General features: G+C 31.7%; 2 protein-coding genes across 4 annotated transcripts; both read left to right on the forward strand.

The window, feature by feature from the left end:
* Window positions 1-2,807: 2,807 nt before the first annotated feature.
* Window positions 2,808-10,004, forward strand: LOC110630905 (putative zinc finger protein At1g68190). Of its 3 annotated transcripts, XR_002490439.2 has the most exons (7): window positions 2,809-3,055; window positions 3,893-4,501; window positions 4,895-5,251; window positions 6,282-6,512; window positions 7,584-7,900; window positions 9,609-9,786; window positions 9,921-10,004. XR_002490439.2 is itself a non-coding variant. In XM_021778547.2 (6 exons), exons 2-6 carry the CDS (start codon window positions 4,040-4,042, stop codon window positions 9,733-9,735), a joined length of 1,494 nt encoding a protein of 497 aa, XP_021634239.1. In that variant the 5' UTR covers window positions 2,808-3,055; window positions 3,875-4,039; the 3' UTR covers window positions 9,736-10,004. The 3 variants fall into 3 exon arrangements, 2 of the variants coding, with proteins under 2 accessions (XP_021634239.1, XP_021634238.1); XM_021778547.2 differs by having other exon boundaries at window positions 2,808-3,055; window positions 3,875-4,501; window positions 9,609-10,004; XM_021778546.2 differs by having other exon boundaries at window positions 9,609-10,004.
* Window positions 10,005-11,937: 1,933 nt separating this feature from the next.
* Window positions 11,938-14,989, forward strand: LOC110631331 (zinc finger CCCH domain-containing protein 15). Its single transcript, XM_021779112.2, has 3 exons — window positions 11,938-12,105; window positions 12,282-12,907; window positions 14,136-14,989. Exons 2-3 carry the CDS (start codon window positions 12,314-12,316, stop codon window positions 14,460-14,462), a joined length of 921 nt encoding a protein of 306 aa, XP_021634804.1. The 5' UTR covers window positions 11,938-12,105; window positions 12,282-12,313; the 3' UTR covers window positions 14,463-14,989.
* The last annotated feature ends 2,141 nt before the right edge of the window (window positions 14,990-17,130 follow it).

Genomic DNA, 17,130 nt, shown 5'->3' on the forward strand with positions numbered 1-17,130 from the left:
TGATCTTAGTGAAATTAAGATATTCAAAGAAATTTTAAGCTATTTATTTTCCATTTCAATCATGTAATCATAAAATCCCATGAATGATTAACTAATCAAATTGCCTTTTTTTATTGTAATTTAGTAATTCAGCTGATATATTTTTAGCTATAAATTTTAGTGTGTAAAAAAAAATAGTAGTGAAAATTTATCTGTAGCTGTCAATCAAGCTTCCGTAATTTAATAAATTTTCATGGCTTTACTACCATTTTAGTTTATGTGTTTATGGGTCTTGGACTTTCTTTCTCTGCCTTGTATTTGGACCTAAACCCTATTCCATGCAATGAAATCCTTTACTTTCTATTAAAAATATATATATATATTAATATCTAAATTTTAATATAATTAATAGAATAATTCCATTATTTTTAAAATTAAACTTTTAAATTCTTAAATTTTATTAAAAAATAAAATAAATTTTAATTTCAAAAACACTCCTATCATCTATAATTTAAACTCTTCCCTATCACACACGAATTCAAGTTTACTATTCAAATAGACACACAACTCTTCATGTTTGATTCCTTCAACTCCCCACCAATTGATGAAATAAAAAAAAATTCTCTTCAACTCCTTATCTGGGGAGATGTCACTTGCTTAGATTGAAATGAGAGCGCAAAGCTCGACAGTCCCTTGGCTGAATTAGGATTGAATAAGCAGGACCCAAGGTACATGACCACCATGTGTAGTGCTAAAGGTGGTGGTATAGTGCAGAGATTTTGATTTGCACTGATAATAAGGGCTTGATTTGGGACCTCTTCACCATGAGCTAGCATGTTGAGGGTGAATGGAACCCATTTTGGCTTACACAGTTGGGATTGAAATTGAGCAATTGTTGTAGTCTTCTTCTCTATTAAGTTGCAAATTCTATGATTTTAAGTTGTTGCGTCTGTTGGTTCCAATTTAAAAGTGATTTTTATAGGCTTTTATCGAGAATGATGGTGGATTGTTGGTTCTAGTTTTATTATGGGTTTTAAAATATAGTGATGGTTGGAGATGTGGGGATTCCATGGGTGGTGCTGCTAATTGAAGAGTATTGTAATTCCAGGTATTTAAAGTTTTATTATTATTAAAGATTAAAATATATTAATAAATCATCATGACAGGATAAAAATGTTTAAAATTTATTAAATGTTAAATTATAATTTTATATTTAATTTTATAATTTCACAATTATATGAATATCACTTAAAATAAATATTTTTATATTATTTAAACAATATTTATATATATATATATATATATATATATATATATATAAAGATTATTTATTGAATATATTAAATATAAAAAATTTAAATATTTAATTTTAAAAGTAAATGTACGGATCGGTTAATTATGATAAAATATATCTATTAATTTTTTTTTTTATTTTAGATTGAATTAATCTGGTTTTAAATGGATATGTATAGAGGTCCATTTGATAAGAAACGAAATCCAATTAACTGCAAGCATGTCCATTCTACTAATTAAATTAAATAAAAAAAGGAAAAAAGAAAACAAAAAAGGCAAAGATTTTACATGGTCTAGCTGTGTGACAGATCAGGACCAGTGAGGATTCCAGCGATTAATTATCCAATGATTGGCTGCCAAATTAATTTATAGCTTTAAGTTTATGTAATTCTGGAATTTAAAAAGAAAAGGAAAAGGAAAAATGTAGAATACAGTTAATCTATTCTGTTTGCTAATAAATGAAATATTTCACTCGATAAAATTTGTCAAATTCAATTATTTATTACTAACTTTATATTAATATAATATTTTTATTTAATATAATATAATTGCACATTTTTTATATAAACTTAATTAAAAATAAATATATTTAATAAAATTAATAAATACTGCTATATATTCATTAAAAAATTAAAATTATATTACTTTTTTTTTGTCTCTTAAAACAACACCTTTTTATCTGTCTCAAAGTATGTAACACCTTTTTTTGTAATCATATATTATTTAATAATTCTTAACATTATTTGTCCATGTACATGAAATAAAACAAGTTAAAGAATGATTAAATAACATAAATTAATATAATCTTTAAAAGTAATATATTAAAAAAGATTACATGAAATTATTAATTAATTAAATATATTTTTAATTTTATGTAAAACTGATAGCAAAGCAGGTGGAGATAGTATTACTTTTGGATAATGTGTAATCTAGTTTCAGATTTAATAAAATTCATAATTTAATTTTTTTTATTTTAATGAGAATAATTTAGTTTTTGAGATTTTATTCTATTAATCAGATATTTTTTTAAAAAAATTTACTATTAAATTATAAAAATTTAATTTTTTAAATTTAATTTTTATAATTTTTATAATATTAATATTTATAATAATTTAATTTTATCAATTTATCGTTAGTTTAAATTTAATAAAAATATATTTTATTAATAAAATAAAAATTTAAAACTAAATTCTTAGTCTTCAAAAATGGAAACTAAGTTACGAGTTTTAATAAACTTCAGTAATTATGCTGTAAATTAATTTTAGTTTTTGGCATTCGTTTAATCCGAAAACACGAATCAGTATGGGTGGGCGGCATATGCAATGCACGTGTAAAATAGAAGAAGATGGGGTTGTTCCAGTTGGTTGCAGCCTCGTGATAAGCGCCGCGTGGACTCCACCGCCCTTCAAGAAAGCTCTTGGCCGTCATCCACTAAAATGCTCTGAGTACGTGGAGAGACGTGATTGGTCAGAGCAGGTAAACTTGTGGATCACATGACGATTGATGGATCACACCACCAGTTAGTTCTTTCTGTGCTGAGCTGAGTTTCACATGCACATGGATAACGTCCAGTGGGACCCACGCACAGCCACGTGTTCTCTTCCATGTCAGAAAAGTTCAGTCTCCGAGCTCACACGTCAGCCAAAAAGGTAAAGATAGATAGACACTTCATAGACAGAGAAGCACATAAGAAGAAGAAGTGAAGAAAAGGGCATTTTATTTTAGTTCCAGAGCTGACAATTTCCGATTCTCTCTCCCTCGTTAGGCTTGATCATAATCACAGGTAATTTTCTTCGCTTGGAGTCTTAATCTTTGGAATTAGATCTCTGACTTTTAATTCATTCATGAATAAAGATTGCGAAAAATGAACTTAATTTTAGGTGCTTGTGTGATTCTTGAGTAGGAATGCATTTTTGTGTGCTTCAGGCTACTGGATTTTGCTTCTTTTTTTTTTGGCTTAGTTTTTGGTGCTTCTGAAATTATCTGCGAAAACCACGGCTGGTTCCTTTTTTCTTTAAATGTTTATTTTCAGTGTAAATTGTTATATTTTCTAAATTTTGTAGTCTCTGATGTGTTTGGAAATAGAAAGTTGAATGTTATTATATGTGGTTGAATGAACTGAGAGCAATATAATCCAAATTAGAAAATAATTGTCCTTTTTTTATCTTTCAACTTTGATAATAGGAAGGAATTTCTACAGTTAACATCTTCTCCCATTTCCTACAGCCTTGTAACTGATAATAAATTTTATTCTTTAATTTCACAGTTGAAAGAAAAATTACAGAAGAAGCACACCTCTGCTCAATTGAATGCATCTCTACCCAAAATTTCCAACAATATTAAATTGGAGTTTGTTAGTGACTTAACTGTTTATCTATTTTAATTGATTCTACAAGGGAGCAAACTTGAAGGAAGATCTCTATCATTTTTCTTTTTCCGATGTTTTGTTCAAGCCCTTATATTGTCAACTTGAGATTTTGTTGGTTGAATTTAAAGTTTTAAACATCATAAGTTGGAACAAAGTGTGAGCATAGAAGAAGCACCCAAATTTGTTATTATGAATGATTTCCTTTCTTTCTTCAATGGAAATAACTTATTTCAGATTTGGAAATTGCTGCAGGAAAATTTTGGTTTAGAAGTGATGTCTGTATTTTTCGAGGATTAAGTTGGTATGATCGGTGGAGTTATTCAAATTTCAATTTGGAAGTTGTTGAAACCTTATGAAGCCTGGGAAGTGCGGGCTTATTGATGATCTGGAAATAATAAAATGGAGAAAATTTGTGAATTCTGCACGGCATTTCAGCCAGTAGTTTATTGCAAGGCTGATGGAGCATATCTTTGCCTTTCCTGTGATGCAAAGGTGCATTCAGCTAATGCGCTCTCCAATCGACATCTGCGTACCCTTCTATGTGACTCGTGCAGAAATCACCCAGCTTATGCTAGGTGTTTGGATCACCGGATGTTTGTATGTCGTATCTGTGACCAGAACATACATGGAGTCTCTTCCCAGCATCAGAAGAGGACTGTCAGCAGCTACTTGGGATGCCCATCTGCCAAAGATTTTGCAGCATTATGGGGTTTTGAATTGGATGAGCTGGATAAAAGTGCTATTCAGGACCATTTATTTACTGCTTCATGTGCTTCTGTGCAGCCTAGTGCAGCAGTCTTTGAAATCCCTAGACCCAGAGAGTCATGCCAAACAATTGGAAGCTCTTCGAGGACATCTAAGGTTAATATTTCATATTTGGCCTTTGGCACACAATCTGAAGTGGGATTGAGCAGTAAACAAACTGAGGGGGACAGAATTTAGAGAATTTAAAATGTTTATAATTGCATGAAATTTTGGTGTTTGATTTAATTGGTATTATTTATAATTATCCTTACTAACTTTCTTGGCAATAGCAACTTGTCAGACATTCTATCTTCCTTGACCATGTGTGGGGCCAGCTGATATTTGTTGGATTGCAATGGAGAAGCAGAATGTCTTTACATGCATTTACAAGTCATATGATTCATTTGGATATGCTACTGAGAGATTTTTTTTCCAAAAAGAAGTACTTTAATGTTCTTAAAAGACTTGACCTTTTTATGGGTGTTCTTAATGTTGTATTTCATCTTTCAGATGTCAGGCAAAGATCAACAACAGCAAAATAATGGCTTTATTCTGCAACAGATCCTTGATTTGAAAAGGCTTCAGCTGACTGAGATGGGTAACAGTTCACCTGTGGTTCGTGGTCGAGAAGAAATGGATGTATCTTCTTCAATATTTGAAAGCTTGGATAAGTTGGATGACAGTGTTGATCATTTTCAGCATCCTCAAGTTACTGGTAATAGTGAGTATCCACTTCAGGAAATAAAGGTGGACTCTTTGCCTTTGTCATTTTCTGAACCAGAAATTTTGCCCTTGCCTTCAACTGCTGCAAATCCTTTGCTTGGAGAGTCCTTTTGGCAATGCAAAAGCCCATTTCAAAGCAGCCAGGTGTGTCAAAAGCACTGCACTGCAGTTCATAACTGGGATAATCAATAATAGTGCCTGTTAATTTCTGCTTGTGCAAAATTTTTCTTTCAGTCTGACAAGGAATATAGATAAATTGAGTCCTTTTCTTCTTAGTGAATGACGTATACAAATAATTTTAACTCTTATCATCTATGTATTTTAATTATATTTTAGGAAAAATTTAAGAATGGTATTTTAGGAAAAATTTAAGAATGGTATCTACACTATTTCATTTGAATTTTTAGTCAATATTCCTTTCTCAGTATACTGCATTCTTATAAATTTCCAAGCCACAATAAATTTTTTCAGGTGCAACTGTCCGAGCACAAATTCATGGAAGATTTATTTACCAAACCCTTCATCCTGTCATCAATTTGCTAGATATTTTCTTAACATTTTGGTGCACTATAACATTTTTTTTATTCTTAAACTTTGTTTGTTTGTGGAAAATAACTTACATCTGGAAAATATTTTCCAAGTAGATAAGTTATTTTCCATTATTTAGTTGTGATGTTAAAAAATAAAAGATATTAATAAATTTTTTACATAATGTTATTGATAAGATCCCTAAAATCCTGAAAATAATTTCCTATTTTTCAAAAATTTCCTTTTAACCAGGAAGATATTTTCCCTTGATCAAATTTTCTAACTACCCCAAACGTCTAAACATGAATAAAATATTTTCTGTAAAACAAATGGAGTCCTGGTAATTACCTTGACATTTTAATTACTACTGTTTATTAAAATGCTAAAATTAAAGGTCGTTCTTACAATAGGACTAGAAATTGAAATGGAAAAATATGAAAAGGAGGATTTCTTTTCTAAAAAGAGAGAAGTATTATTCTGAACGTTTATGATGTAGTTTGCGTTGATTTACTATCCAAGAAAATCCCCTGCATGCTAATCTGCTACTAGTCATGTTGGAAGGATGTGTACATGTAAGTTTCGAAAGTGATCCTGAACTCGTTCATTGAAATTAACCTGTATCCCTTTTTTTAATGTACATCTGCAGTTGTGGTCTCAAAATATGCAGGACCTTGGGGTCTGTGAAGACATTGTTTCTCATGATGATTTTAACATACCTGATGTCGACATAACATTTCGCAACTTTGAGGAACTGTTTGGAACTGAGAAAGATCCAGATCCAATCAAGGCACTGCTTGATGATAGAGATGCATCATGCTCCTCCATGGATGACATGTCCCTTGATACACTACATGACAGAAATGCAAGAATAAAGGAGGTGATGTTCATGTCATTTTGTCTTTCTTAAATTTATGAATATATCATTTCATTTATTGTTTACAAAAACTTACGAATATATATGCTTTCCTCATATCATGTTGAACTCTAATAAATGTAGATTAGCACTTCTGTTCAGCTTTTATCTTAATATGATAAAATGATTAAAACTGATGATTGAACATTCAAACTCCCTAATCTAGTACATTTTTGTCGTTAACTTTTAATTGAGAGAACTCTCTAACTGAAAAATAGAGAAGCACTGAACTATTTATTTTCTGCTGTTTCTGAGGCTAAATATATGTCTAGATCATTGATAAACGTTGACAAAACAAAGTGAGAATTAATAAACAGAAAGCTTTAATCTTCCGACTATGTTCCATTTTCTGTAATAATTCTTCTCCTCCTTGGTAGTGTGTTGGAGGGTTGCTGAGAGCGAAATCTGTCACACAAATGGCAACCTTTATTCATGTGATAACTTCTTAGGCTGTTTGTTGCTTGGTCATACTTCAATTTGCATGGTTTCAAGCAAACTCTTCCCACAAATACTGTTGCATTATCTTTTAAGTCAATCATCTAAGTCACTACATGGTACAAGCCAATCCTATGGCATAGGGAAAAGGCCTGCTCTCTTGTCTGACTGTCCAAATAACAATCAAGTGGAGCTTTACTGCTTTACTTTATTTTATACTATAAAGCTTTTTATACTCGAAATTACCTAAGCCATATGTGAATACAAAATTAATCATGTAAATTGCAAGTGGTATGGTGCAGATAGATGTAAGAAAAATATTAAATGACTTGCAAACTCTATATTCGAAGGATTAAGTTGAAAAAAACTTTCAACTTAGGGATGTTATGAGACCTACAAAATCTTGTTGGAGTGCAGTCAACTGTGAATGACATAGTGTGAAAATGCATATAGTTGCAGCCCCCCTAATTTAAGCTGATCCTCTTCTTTCAATAATTTTTATATAGATATTCATCTTCCCTACTTACTGATGCTCTTTCTCATTTCTTTTCCCTTTTTTTCTTCTATTTGTTCTTCTGTTCTAATTTTGTGTCACAACAGGACACTTCTATTGCATCTTCTGTTTACACTAGTCATCCTGATCGCGTAGCCAAAGACAAGGTTTCTTCTAACCAGATTTGTGAGTTACCGGGAAGTCTGCTGTTTTCTCGGACAATACGGCCATCTTATTCAGCAATGTCATTCTCTCTTTCAAGGTTTGGCACTGAAAGAAGTGACACTGAATATCTTGATAGTGGACTTTCACCACATGTCACAGGGGCTCAATTTTCATGTCATTCACCTGATAATGAGGGTGCACATTCAGACATCCAAGAAAATGCAATGGCAAGGTACAAAGTGAAGCAGAAGACTCGAGTGTAAGTATTGGCAGTAACTCCTGTCAGGTGTTCATCTGAATCTTGAATTTTATTTCTATTGTTTTAGTGAAACTTATTGTTTCTGGTGTTAAAGAGCCACCCAACCTCAGAGCTAAGTTTTAGATATGGCCTACGGGCTTGAGTATGGTATTTATTACATGTCTTTTTAAGTAAAATCCTTTGGGGATGAAATTCATGGGCGAGCATATGCCTGACATTTACCTTTCTGCTGAAACTGAATTACAATAAATGAGGTTACCTTGGATTTGTTGCTAGATCTTAATGGGGATAGGTTTCATATTCCAATACCATAGTAAAGAAAACTAGAAGTTCAAACTGAAGTTTGTTAGGAGGGCCCAAATTATTCATTTTTGTGCTTAATACTTGGCTTATTAAATATATGTTCTCTGCAATTGGACATTGCTTAACTTTTCAGCAACTATATCATGTTGATATTGTGCTCAGAATTCCCATCCTCTGGAGCTGGACTTGCAGCGCTTGTGCCAAATTAGTGCCAAGCAGAATTATGTATGGGAAACTCTTGGATAATTTGAAACAACTATGACCTTTTGACTCTTTTTAGTACATTTACACCTTCCTAAATTGCTTACTGTAACAATGCAACTACCCAACTTTCTCCCTTTGAAGTAGGTAGAGATCCTGAAGTAGGTAGAGAGATTCTGAAGGCATACATGCATGTTTAACCTGTATCCCTTTTGAATCAGGTAGAGATTCTGAAGTAGGTAGAGATTCTGAAATTATGTGCTCTATGCATGTTTATCTTTTAGATTTAGCTAGTCAGAATCTCTACCTACTTCAACAAAAAGCTAAAATATAAGTTCAGATTTAACTTTGTACATTTTTGCATGGATTTTCAAGATGAAACTGAGTGAACCTCAACTATGTGAAACAAAGAGAGATTTATACTATTATACCTCTAAACAGAAATAAGATCCACTTTTGTATGTGTGGGGTTCTTTGAGTAATTACAGTGAGGCAGTGCTTCTGAAGGAAGATTTAGAGAGAGCATGAGAAGATGAGCAGGTAGTCTTATGGTCTTAGATAGTACAGATCAGGTGAAGAACAAAAATAGAAAATTTTCTTGGCATTTGTTTTTATGTTATGTCCACAGGTTTTGGAGACCATTGTTTGACATTAGTTTTGGATCTCTAATTTGAGATGGAGCATGCACACAGAGAGAAATCCTTCTAATTCTCTAATAGATCTAGACGTTATTTTCTTTAAATCTAGTGCACAATGACAGTTTCTTTATTTATGCATTTTTTATACAAATGCTTACTATAAAAGTAAACTCCCTTGAAAAATGCAGTCCATGGCCTATAATATTTACCGTCTTCCCTAAGCAACTAATAAAACACCAGAAAAACTTTTAGACCAGCTGCACTTATTTACTGATGTAACATAAAATTTGGATCCAAAATACTTGGAGTACTCAATAAGGTAATATTGTTGCATTAGGTTGTCTGTATGCTCACAGAACACGCAGTGGTTGTGTTCAAAGTCCAAACTTTATAGTTTTGTTGAAACCAAAGACAACTTTTTATTCCATTTCATTAACAAAAATAAATAAATATGCAACAAACTTGTTTCTGGTATTGTCCTTGAACATTTTCTTGTGGGTATGAAGATGCAGGCTAGGATCAAGACTCACAGTAAAATGGAGATCTAACAACTTATCCTTTTGCAGGCAAGAAAACAAAATTCGACATGGACAGAAGAAAGCAAGAAGTGATGTACAGAAGCGAGTAAAAGGCCGAATAATGAAGACAGAAGACTACGACTCTGATACTATTGATGTAACAAGAAGTGTTTAATTGGATGTACTGTGCAATGGCTATGTACATAAAACTAAAGCGGTTCAGCCGGTATGTTATTGTCATACTTATATTTCAATTCAACCGATTCTTTTATGTCTGTATATTTGAAGCCTGCTGCATTGAATGTTCTAAGCAGATTGGTGAACTATTTGTAGGAAAATCTTAAAATTTTCTTGTTACAGGCATCAGGTGTTGTACTAGTGTACATAAACTAGTTGACCAAGTATTTGGTTTTTCGGAAATAAATTTCATTTTCAAGTTGGTTATTGGAGAAGGAATTAGAAGAACGGACGTCAAAGTCTTACACCATATAAACAACTTTGGATGAAAAGAGGACCTGTTACCTGTGACTTAAACAGAAACGCCTTAGCTTCTCATCTCTTGTTCATCAATGTTGTTTGGATGATTAGTTTGAATGACCAAACAAGAAAATAAGCTGGCCTTTTGCTATGATGATACTGAGCAACAGCTGCATGTTGAATCAAGAAAAGTAGCATCACCAAACTTGAACAAAAGTGAAAGAGAAACCTATATGTACTCTTTTTTTTTCTCTCCTTTAAATTTTTTTTTAAAAAAAGAAAAAGAAAAAGAAAAAGAACATCACACTCTAGCCGTGTTAAGGCCAAGTTTTTTTGGTAAACACATAAATGAATAATGTTAATCCATTAAGATAAAAGGATTTTTTTGGGTTATACTGTAATTTTATACATTGGTATTAAGTCTACTTTCCGTGCAATCTTAAGAGCTCATTTTTTCATATTGGATTTAAATGCTAGTCGGTAAAGTAGGGCGCTGCCATGCTTATCGATTACGTGCAAAATTTATCTAAATTGAATTTATCAATTACAAAAAAAAATTTATCTAAATTAAATTTATATAGATGTAAAATGATATTGAGACACGTGTAAAATTTTATATATTTATGCTATGAATGATATAAATTTAGTTTAAATAAAATTATTTTGAATAATAAAAGATAAAAATTTAGTGGTTGAGATTGTAAAATATTCAATTTTTCAAAAGAATTTTAAAAGAAAAAAAGAAAGTATGCTAAAAAAAGAGAGGCTAACTTAACAACTCGGAAAGAATGTGGGATCAGTTTGGTCATTAATGATATATGTATTCACCAACCGTGGAATTATTAGAGTAAAGCAAATAAGATTTTGATGGAGAAACAAATGGAGAAAAATGAGGTAGTTATAGTTGTGAGAAAGAAGCAAACTCATCTAACAAGAAGAAACATGATGAGGTTTTGTTTCCAATCTTCATCTTCATGTAATGGCATATGTCTTAATCCATGTTCATGACTTGAAAATTGGAACCCTCAATGCCCTAACTTCACCATTACCACTCCTCTTCAATTAACTTCAAAACAAAGCGATTGTATAATCAAATGTTTCTCTAACCGCAACGGTACCTGCCAATACTCTTAGCTGTTTCACCTTTTATTATATTGTAATCAACCTCAAGCTCTCAACCCAAAAATATATATATATATATATATATATATATATATATTTTATCAGTAATCTCTGATTTTTATTTTGATATTTATGCAACTCTTTCTTGGACCAAGAATACTATCTAATCTCTCAATGCTGGTTTAGTTGCGCATTTAAAATTCAGTAGTTTGAGATTGAACATCCTGCACCATTTAAAGTATGTTTTTGGTGAAAAATAAAATAAAATCATTTTTGTAGATCGGACCAAAATCCAAGTATACTTTGCGTAAATTAGTTACAATTCCACGTTCTGTTACTAGCTGTTACTGATGCATGAAGTAGTAACAAGATCAGCAGTCTCTCTCTCTCTCTCTCTCTCTCTCTCTCTCTCTCTCTCTCTCTCTCTCTCTCCAGTTCATCTCTCTACGATGATTACAAAGGACGTGTAGAAAACTAAAAATCTAAGCTGTATTATGGGACCCAACACCCAAAGAAGAAACCCCTACTTGCTCCGTCCCAATGGCTTGCAATCAGAATCAACGTCCCAGATTAAACTAGACGGGTAGGGCCCTAATGTAAAAAACATTGAAATCACTGAAATACCCCTAAAATAATGCAAAAAGAAGGCTTTGTTGTCAAGGGCATAGTGGTAAAAGAGTAGCATTAGAATGAATGTATCACCGGAGAGAAGTGAAAATTCTGTTAGAAATTGTTCTCGTATTGAAAACGGTTTTAGATTTCCGTTCCTCAATGTCACCTGGCAGTGGCACCAAACATGCTTCTTCTATTTCCCTCCAATTTTTTTCTCTCCCTATAAAATCCTTCGGTTTTCTTTTATCTCTCCCTCTGCTACAAAATATCAGAGAGGAGAGGAGAAGAGAAGAGAAGAGAAGAATCCTTCTCGGTTCTCTACTTACTGGTTCTGGTGTGCATTAGAACTATGCCTCAAAGATCACATTTCTTGATTTTTTTTTTAATTAAATTTAAGAGTTATTTTGTGGGTTCTTTCTGATTTTATTTCTCTGAAATCTATATTTTGAAGCTTTAGATCTATGGCGGTTATCTTCGTTATTTGATCAAATATGTTTATGTTATTTTCAGCCAGAAAAGATAATACTAGCTATCGAGCAGAAATGCAGAACGACGCCGCCTCCACCACCGCTAACGACGATCTCATCGTTGCTACCAAATCCAGAGACTTTCTCCCAAACGAAGTCGACTTCACTTCCATATTCTGTCCAGAATCGCCTCACACTCTCACGCCTTACGTGGACACTCGCTTTGTGACTCAACAGCAGGACCTGATAAACCGCAATGCTCTTTGTATCACGCGCCTTCGCGAGGCCGCCATGGAAGTAGAGTCCCTACGCCAGGAGAATGCTGCTCTCCGATCTGTCAACCGCGAGCTCAACAACCACCTGAGCTTCCTCATCCAAGCCTCGGTCCAGAAACACTGTCTCTCCTCTGATTACAACACCACTTCATTCGAGATCTTGAATGGCTTCCGTAATTTGTGCATCACTGGAGGTGATGGAGGAGAAGAGATGTGCGAACATGAAAGTCCTACGAGCGTGATGGAGGTGCAGACCGTGGACGCGACGGAGAGAATATCGTTGCCTAAGAGCATTTCTGTGAGGTCCAATGGATACTTGAAGACGAGCCAGGCTGGTGTGAGCAAGACTAGGGGCGTAACTCGGCCTAAAACCGCAAGTCCAATCAAAGCAGTGGTAAATTTCTCTATCTTTTCCTAATTTATTTTCTATAGTCCGCTTTCTTTAATTATAATTATGTCGTTATTTTTTCAATACAAAAGTAGCTCTTTCTTTTTCGAGAATGGAAATTAGTTCTTTCTTGATTCGAGGAAAAGATCTAAAAACATTTTTTTAGCTAAAACAGAAAGCACCTGGTAAAGGACGATAACCATTAGTAGTTTACCATAACGAGAACGTCTGAGTTGAACGAGTAATCACTCCCTTGATAGGAAAGTCAGGCTGATCGGCGGTCGTGGTTCTGGCCATATCCTTTTCGTTTCTTCAAGATTTTGAATTGAAATGAACAATTAATTCTACGAGGAATGGAGGAAATACTAGGTAGTTAGAAATTAGACCTGAATGCAAGGAGTGGAAGGTCCATAGGAGTGAGGCAGGAAAAACTATGGAGATACGGAGAAGGAGATGTCGATGTTAAAGTTTTACACTCTGAGTGTAAAAAGAAGAATAATAAGTTTTTCAATTAAGATATTTTTGATGTTATTAGAATTTTAATTTTTTTTAATTTGAGAAAAAATATATATTTAAAAATTTTAAAAAGAAAATATTATTGATTTCAAGAAAATATTATTGATTTCAAGAAAATATATTATTCACTCATCCGTTAATCAAATGCCTAAATATTTGTTTAAAAATTACAAATTGTCCCAAACACATACATAAAATTTTTAAAATTTTATAAAACCTACCCTTACTATATTAAATTTTCTCTAAAGAGAGACATGAGATAATATCTCCACTCTCTTCACACCCCCAGGGATATTACATCAGTTTTTGCATGATAAACGTTGTACGATGTTTAAATTGACTTGTAGACCCAAGTATGTACAAGAATTTTTGAGATAGCTATCTATTTTTGATAATGAATGTGAAGGTCAGATAATCTTCAGAATATATATGTGCTTAGACGTGTAGAATAGGTGCATTTCCCTTGCGTAAATTAGAGAGAACTGTGTACAATCTATTCATTCATTTGCTACTTTTAATCAGCAAAGTATCCAAGCCTCGACCACCATGGAGACGGGGGAGGAAATAAACATGTGTGCGCATATGACGCATCATTTTTGCTTAGAAACGCTTATTTGTCAACGTGCTGGAACTAAATGGATGAAATGGGACTTCCTGCATCTACGTGCTGCCTTAATTTCTTGATAGTGTGTTGACTTGATGATGATGTTGTATGCAGCAAAAGGTTTACGTGCGTGGAGGGAAGACGGAGGAGGAGCCCCTTGAACTTGAGGTCTACAACCAAGGAATGTTCAAGACTGAATTGTGCAACAAATGGCAGGAGACAGGGACATGCCCATACGGTGACCACTGCCAGTTTGCTCATGGCATTGAAGAGCTCCGCCCAGTTATCCGTCACCCTCGCTACAAGACCGAGGTATGCAGAATGGTCCTTGCTGGTGATATCTGTCCATACGGCCACCGCTGCCACTTCCGCCATGTCCTTACTGAAGAGGAAAGATTTATGGGCCAACTCAAGCCGAGGGCAATCAAGCTTGAGAGGTAAAATAAGAACTAATGTTGATCAGAGAAACTGCGAATCTGAGACTGGGGCTAATGTAGGAAATGTTTATAATGCTCAAAGAGAATGGTAAAGAATAATACTCTTTAATCTAGTATATAAAAGATAAATATGAATGGTGGACATATACATAATTAGTAAATATAATGACGTAAAAAAAAGAATTGGAAGATTTAATGGACAAGGTGGAGATTGGATAAGGGTATTTTGAGCTCTTCAGATTATTTTGTGTACTTCCACTTTTATTTCATTTATACATTGCACATGAGACATCACTTATATCGGTAGTGTTTGGTGATTTGAATTGAAACCAAGCAACAAAAAGAAACTCTCTTTAATGATGTTATTTGATTTGGCAAAGCAAGCAATTTCTGATTGGGGTTATAATTCAAAGTTACTCCTTTCACTTGCCCATTGCCTCATCATTCTCTTCTTGAGTAGTGGCCACTGGAAATTTTGATTCGTTTAATGTACCATATACATATATATAAATATTAATTTACCGTTTCATAGCTTCTATTCGTGATGATATGTGGTTTTCTGGGTGAAAGAGTTATATGTGTTTAATTGAATTTTATGAGAAAATGACAAAAAGAACTGTTTTTACAGTTCTTATGTATGGTCCATTTCTATGATCGTAAAATCCTTACCTTTTGTTTGATATTAAGATTTTTACAAAATTTTAGTTCAATTCATTTTTTTAATAAATTTTTTTATTTAGAATGAAAAAATAATTTTTTTTAATTTAAAAATTTTTCATTTTAAAGTAAATTTTATATAATTTTATAAGAATTCATTTAAATTTTTTATTATGAAATTAATTAATTATATATAAATTTATTTAAATCTTTTTATTATAAAATAAATTATATTAAATGAAGGGTTTGTGTAGAAATATATTTAATATCTCACATTTTCTCATAAATTTATAAATATAAATTAGTATCTTTTAATATCCACAAATAATCAGTGACATTAATACGAATATATATATGCCGACGATAGAGTATAGACTATAAAAAAGATATAAATGTCAGAAAAAATATATAATGGTTGTTAAAATAGTGTAAAGAATATAAATGTTAAAAAAAATATAATGGTTGCCAAACACTTAAAGTTAAAAGACTCACTAATTCAATTATTAAATATTATTACAAAAAAATAATTATCAAACAATAAATAATAAAAATTAATATTTTAATTTAATCTAATTATTAAACACTACCAATTAACACGGTTTCCGAACCGGATCTAAAACTTAATCTCTTTCAAGTTAATTGAAGCATTCACAAACATCAGTGTTCTTCCAATTAAACTCAACAATAAAAGTAAAATAAAATAAATATTATAATAAATAACTATTTTTTAATGAATAATAGTTTTATTAAGGTAATATAATTTTATTATATTAATTTATAAAAATATATTTTGTATAGTTAAATTTTTTTTTTAATTTAACATATTTATTGTAAAATAATTCCTTTACAAAAATCATTATTATTTTACATAAATTTATGATATAAATTATAATATTTGTAAAGTTTAACCTAGTATTCCGTATCAAAATAATTTTACTTTATTTTATATTATATTTTATTTAGTTCAAATGGAATGTTACTTTCTTAGAAGTTAACTTAATTATAATTTATTTTTTTAACATTAAAGTGAGAAATGATTTCCTAATAAATTTTTTAAATAAAAATCAATCAAACAAATAATATTTTAATATTTTTTAAAAAATTGCATTTTAGACTTAGTCTAATAAGTTTAATGGTAAATGCATTTAAATAATTTGAGAGGTCTAGATTCTGCTTTTCCAATCCACAATTCCCAATTTCCATTTTTTTTAAAAAAAACTTCCTAAAAAAGTAAAATTACTTGATTGAATTAACCCACTAAACAAGGACTAACTAACCATCAAATCTCCCCTTTTCTATAATCTCATCCCATTAGAAAGAAGTAATGCCATTACTACTACTTTAAAAAAGGGGAAAAAGCAAGCTAGTGGAACATTTTGATCTGTTTCTTTTGTTTAATAAAATTGAATTTTCTTAGAAATTTAGCGAAAATTCCACTATGATGGCGAAAATTAGTAGAAGTAATGCCATATTAGTAATTTGGTATTTTTAGAAAACTAGTGTGGAAGGTCATTTTAAAGAAGTGTTCAGCTCGCAGAGCAGAGTTGGAGTGGTGGAGAGAAGTTGGTTTACCAGAAAAGCAGTAGGGAAATTAAGAAACAACGGTCATTGTAGAGTTGGTTGTTGCCAAGTCTTTGTTTATGGTAATCTTATATTCTCTAATCTCAATCCCTTATCAAGAGAAATTTTGCAATGTTATCGCATTACGTATCGTTAATTGTAGTGAATTTTATATAAATTTATTACTTCCACTTATAAAAAAATTTATTTTTTCTTATATTAAATGATAGGTTCATTTCTCATGAGTAAGGAAATGTAATAAACTTTAAATAATTTATCGTAAACTTTTTGTCTGATTTAATTTAGCAGCTAAAACACATTTAAAAATTTAGATTGGAATAAAAAAAATTAACATATACATAATATATTGATTATAAAATTAAGAAAGAAAAACTATTAAAAGATTGTGGAGGCTAGTGCCATGGAAAACGCGTATTTGAAACATTGACCAATTG

The sequence above is a fragment of the Manihot esculenta genome, chromosome 14 (assembly GCF_001659605.2).
Source record: "Manihot esculenta cultivar AM560-2 chromosome 14, M.esculenta_v8, whole genome shotgun sequence".
NCBI lineage: Eukaryota > Viridiplantae > Streptophyta > Magnoliopsida > Malpighiales > Euphorbiaceae > Manihot > Manihot esculenta.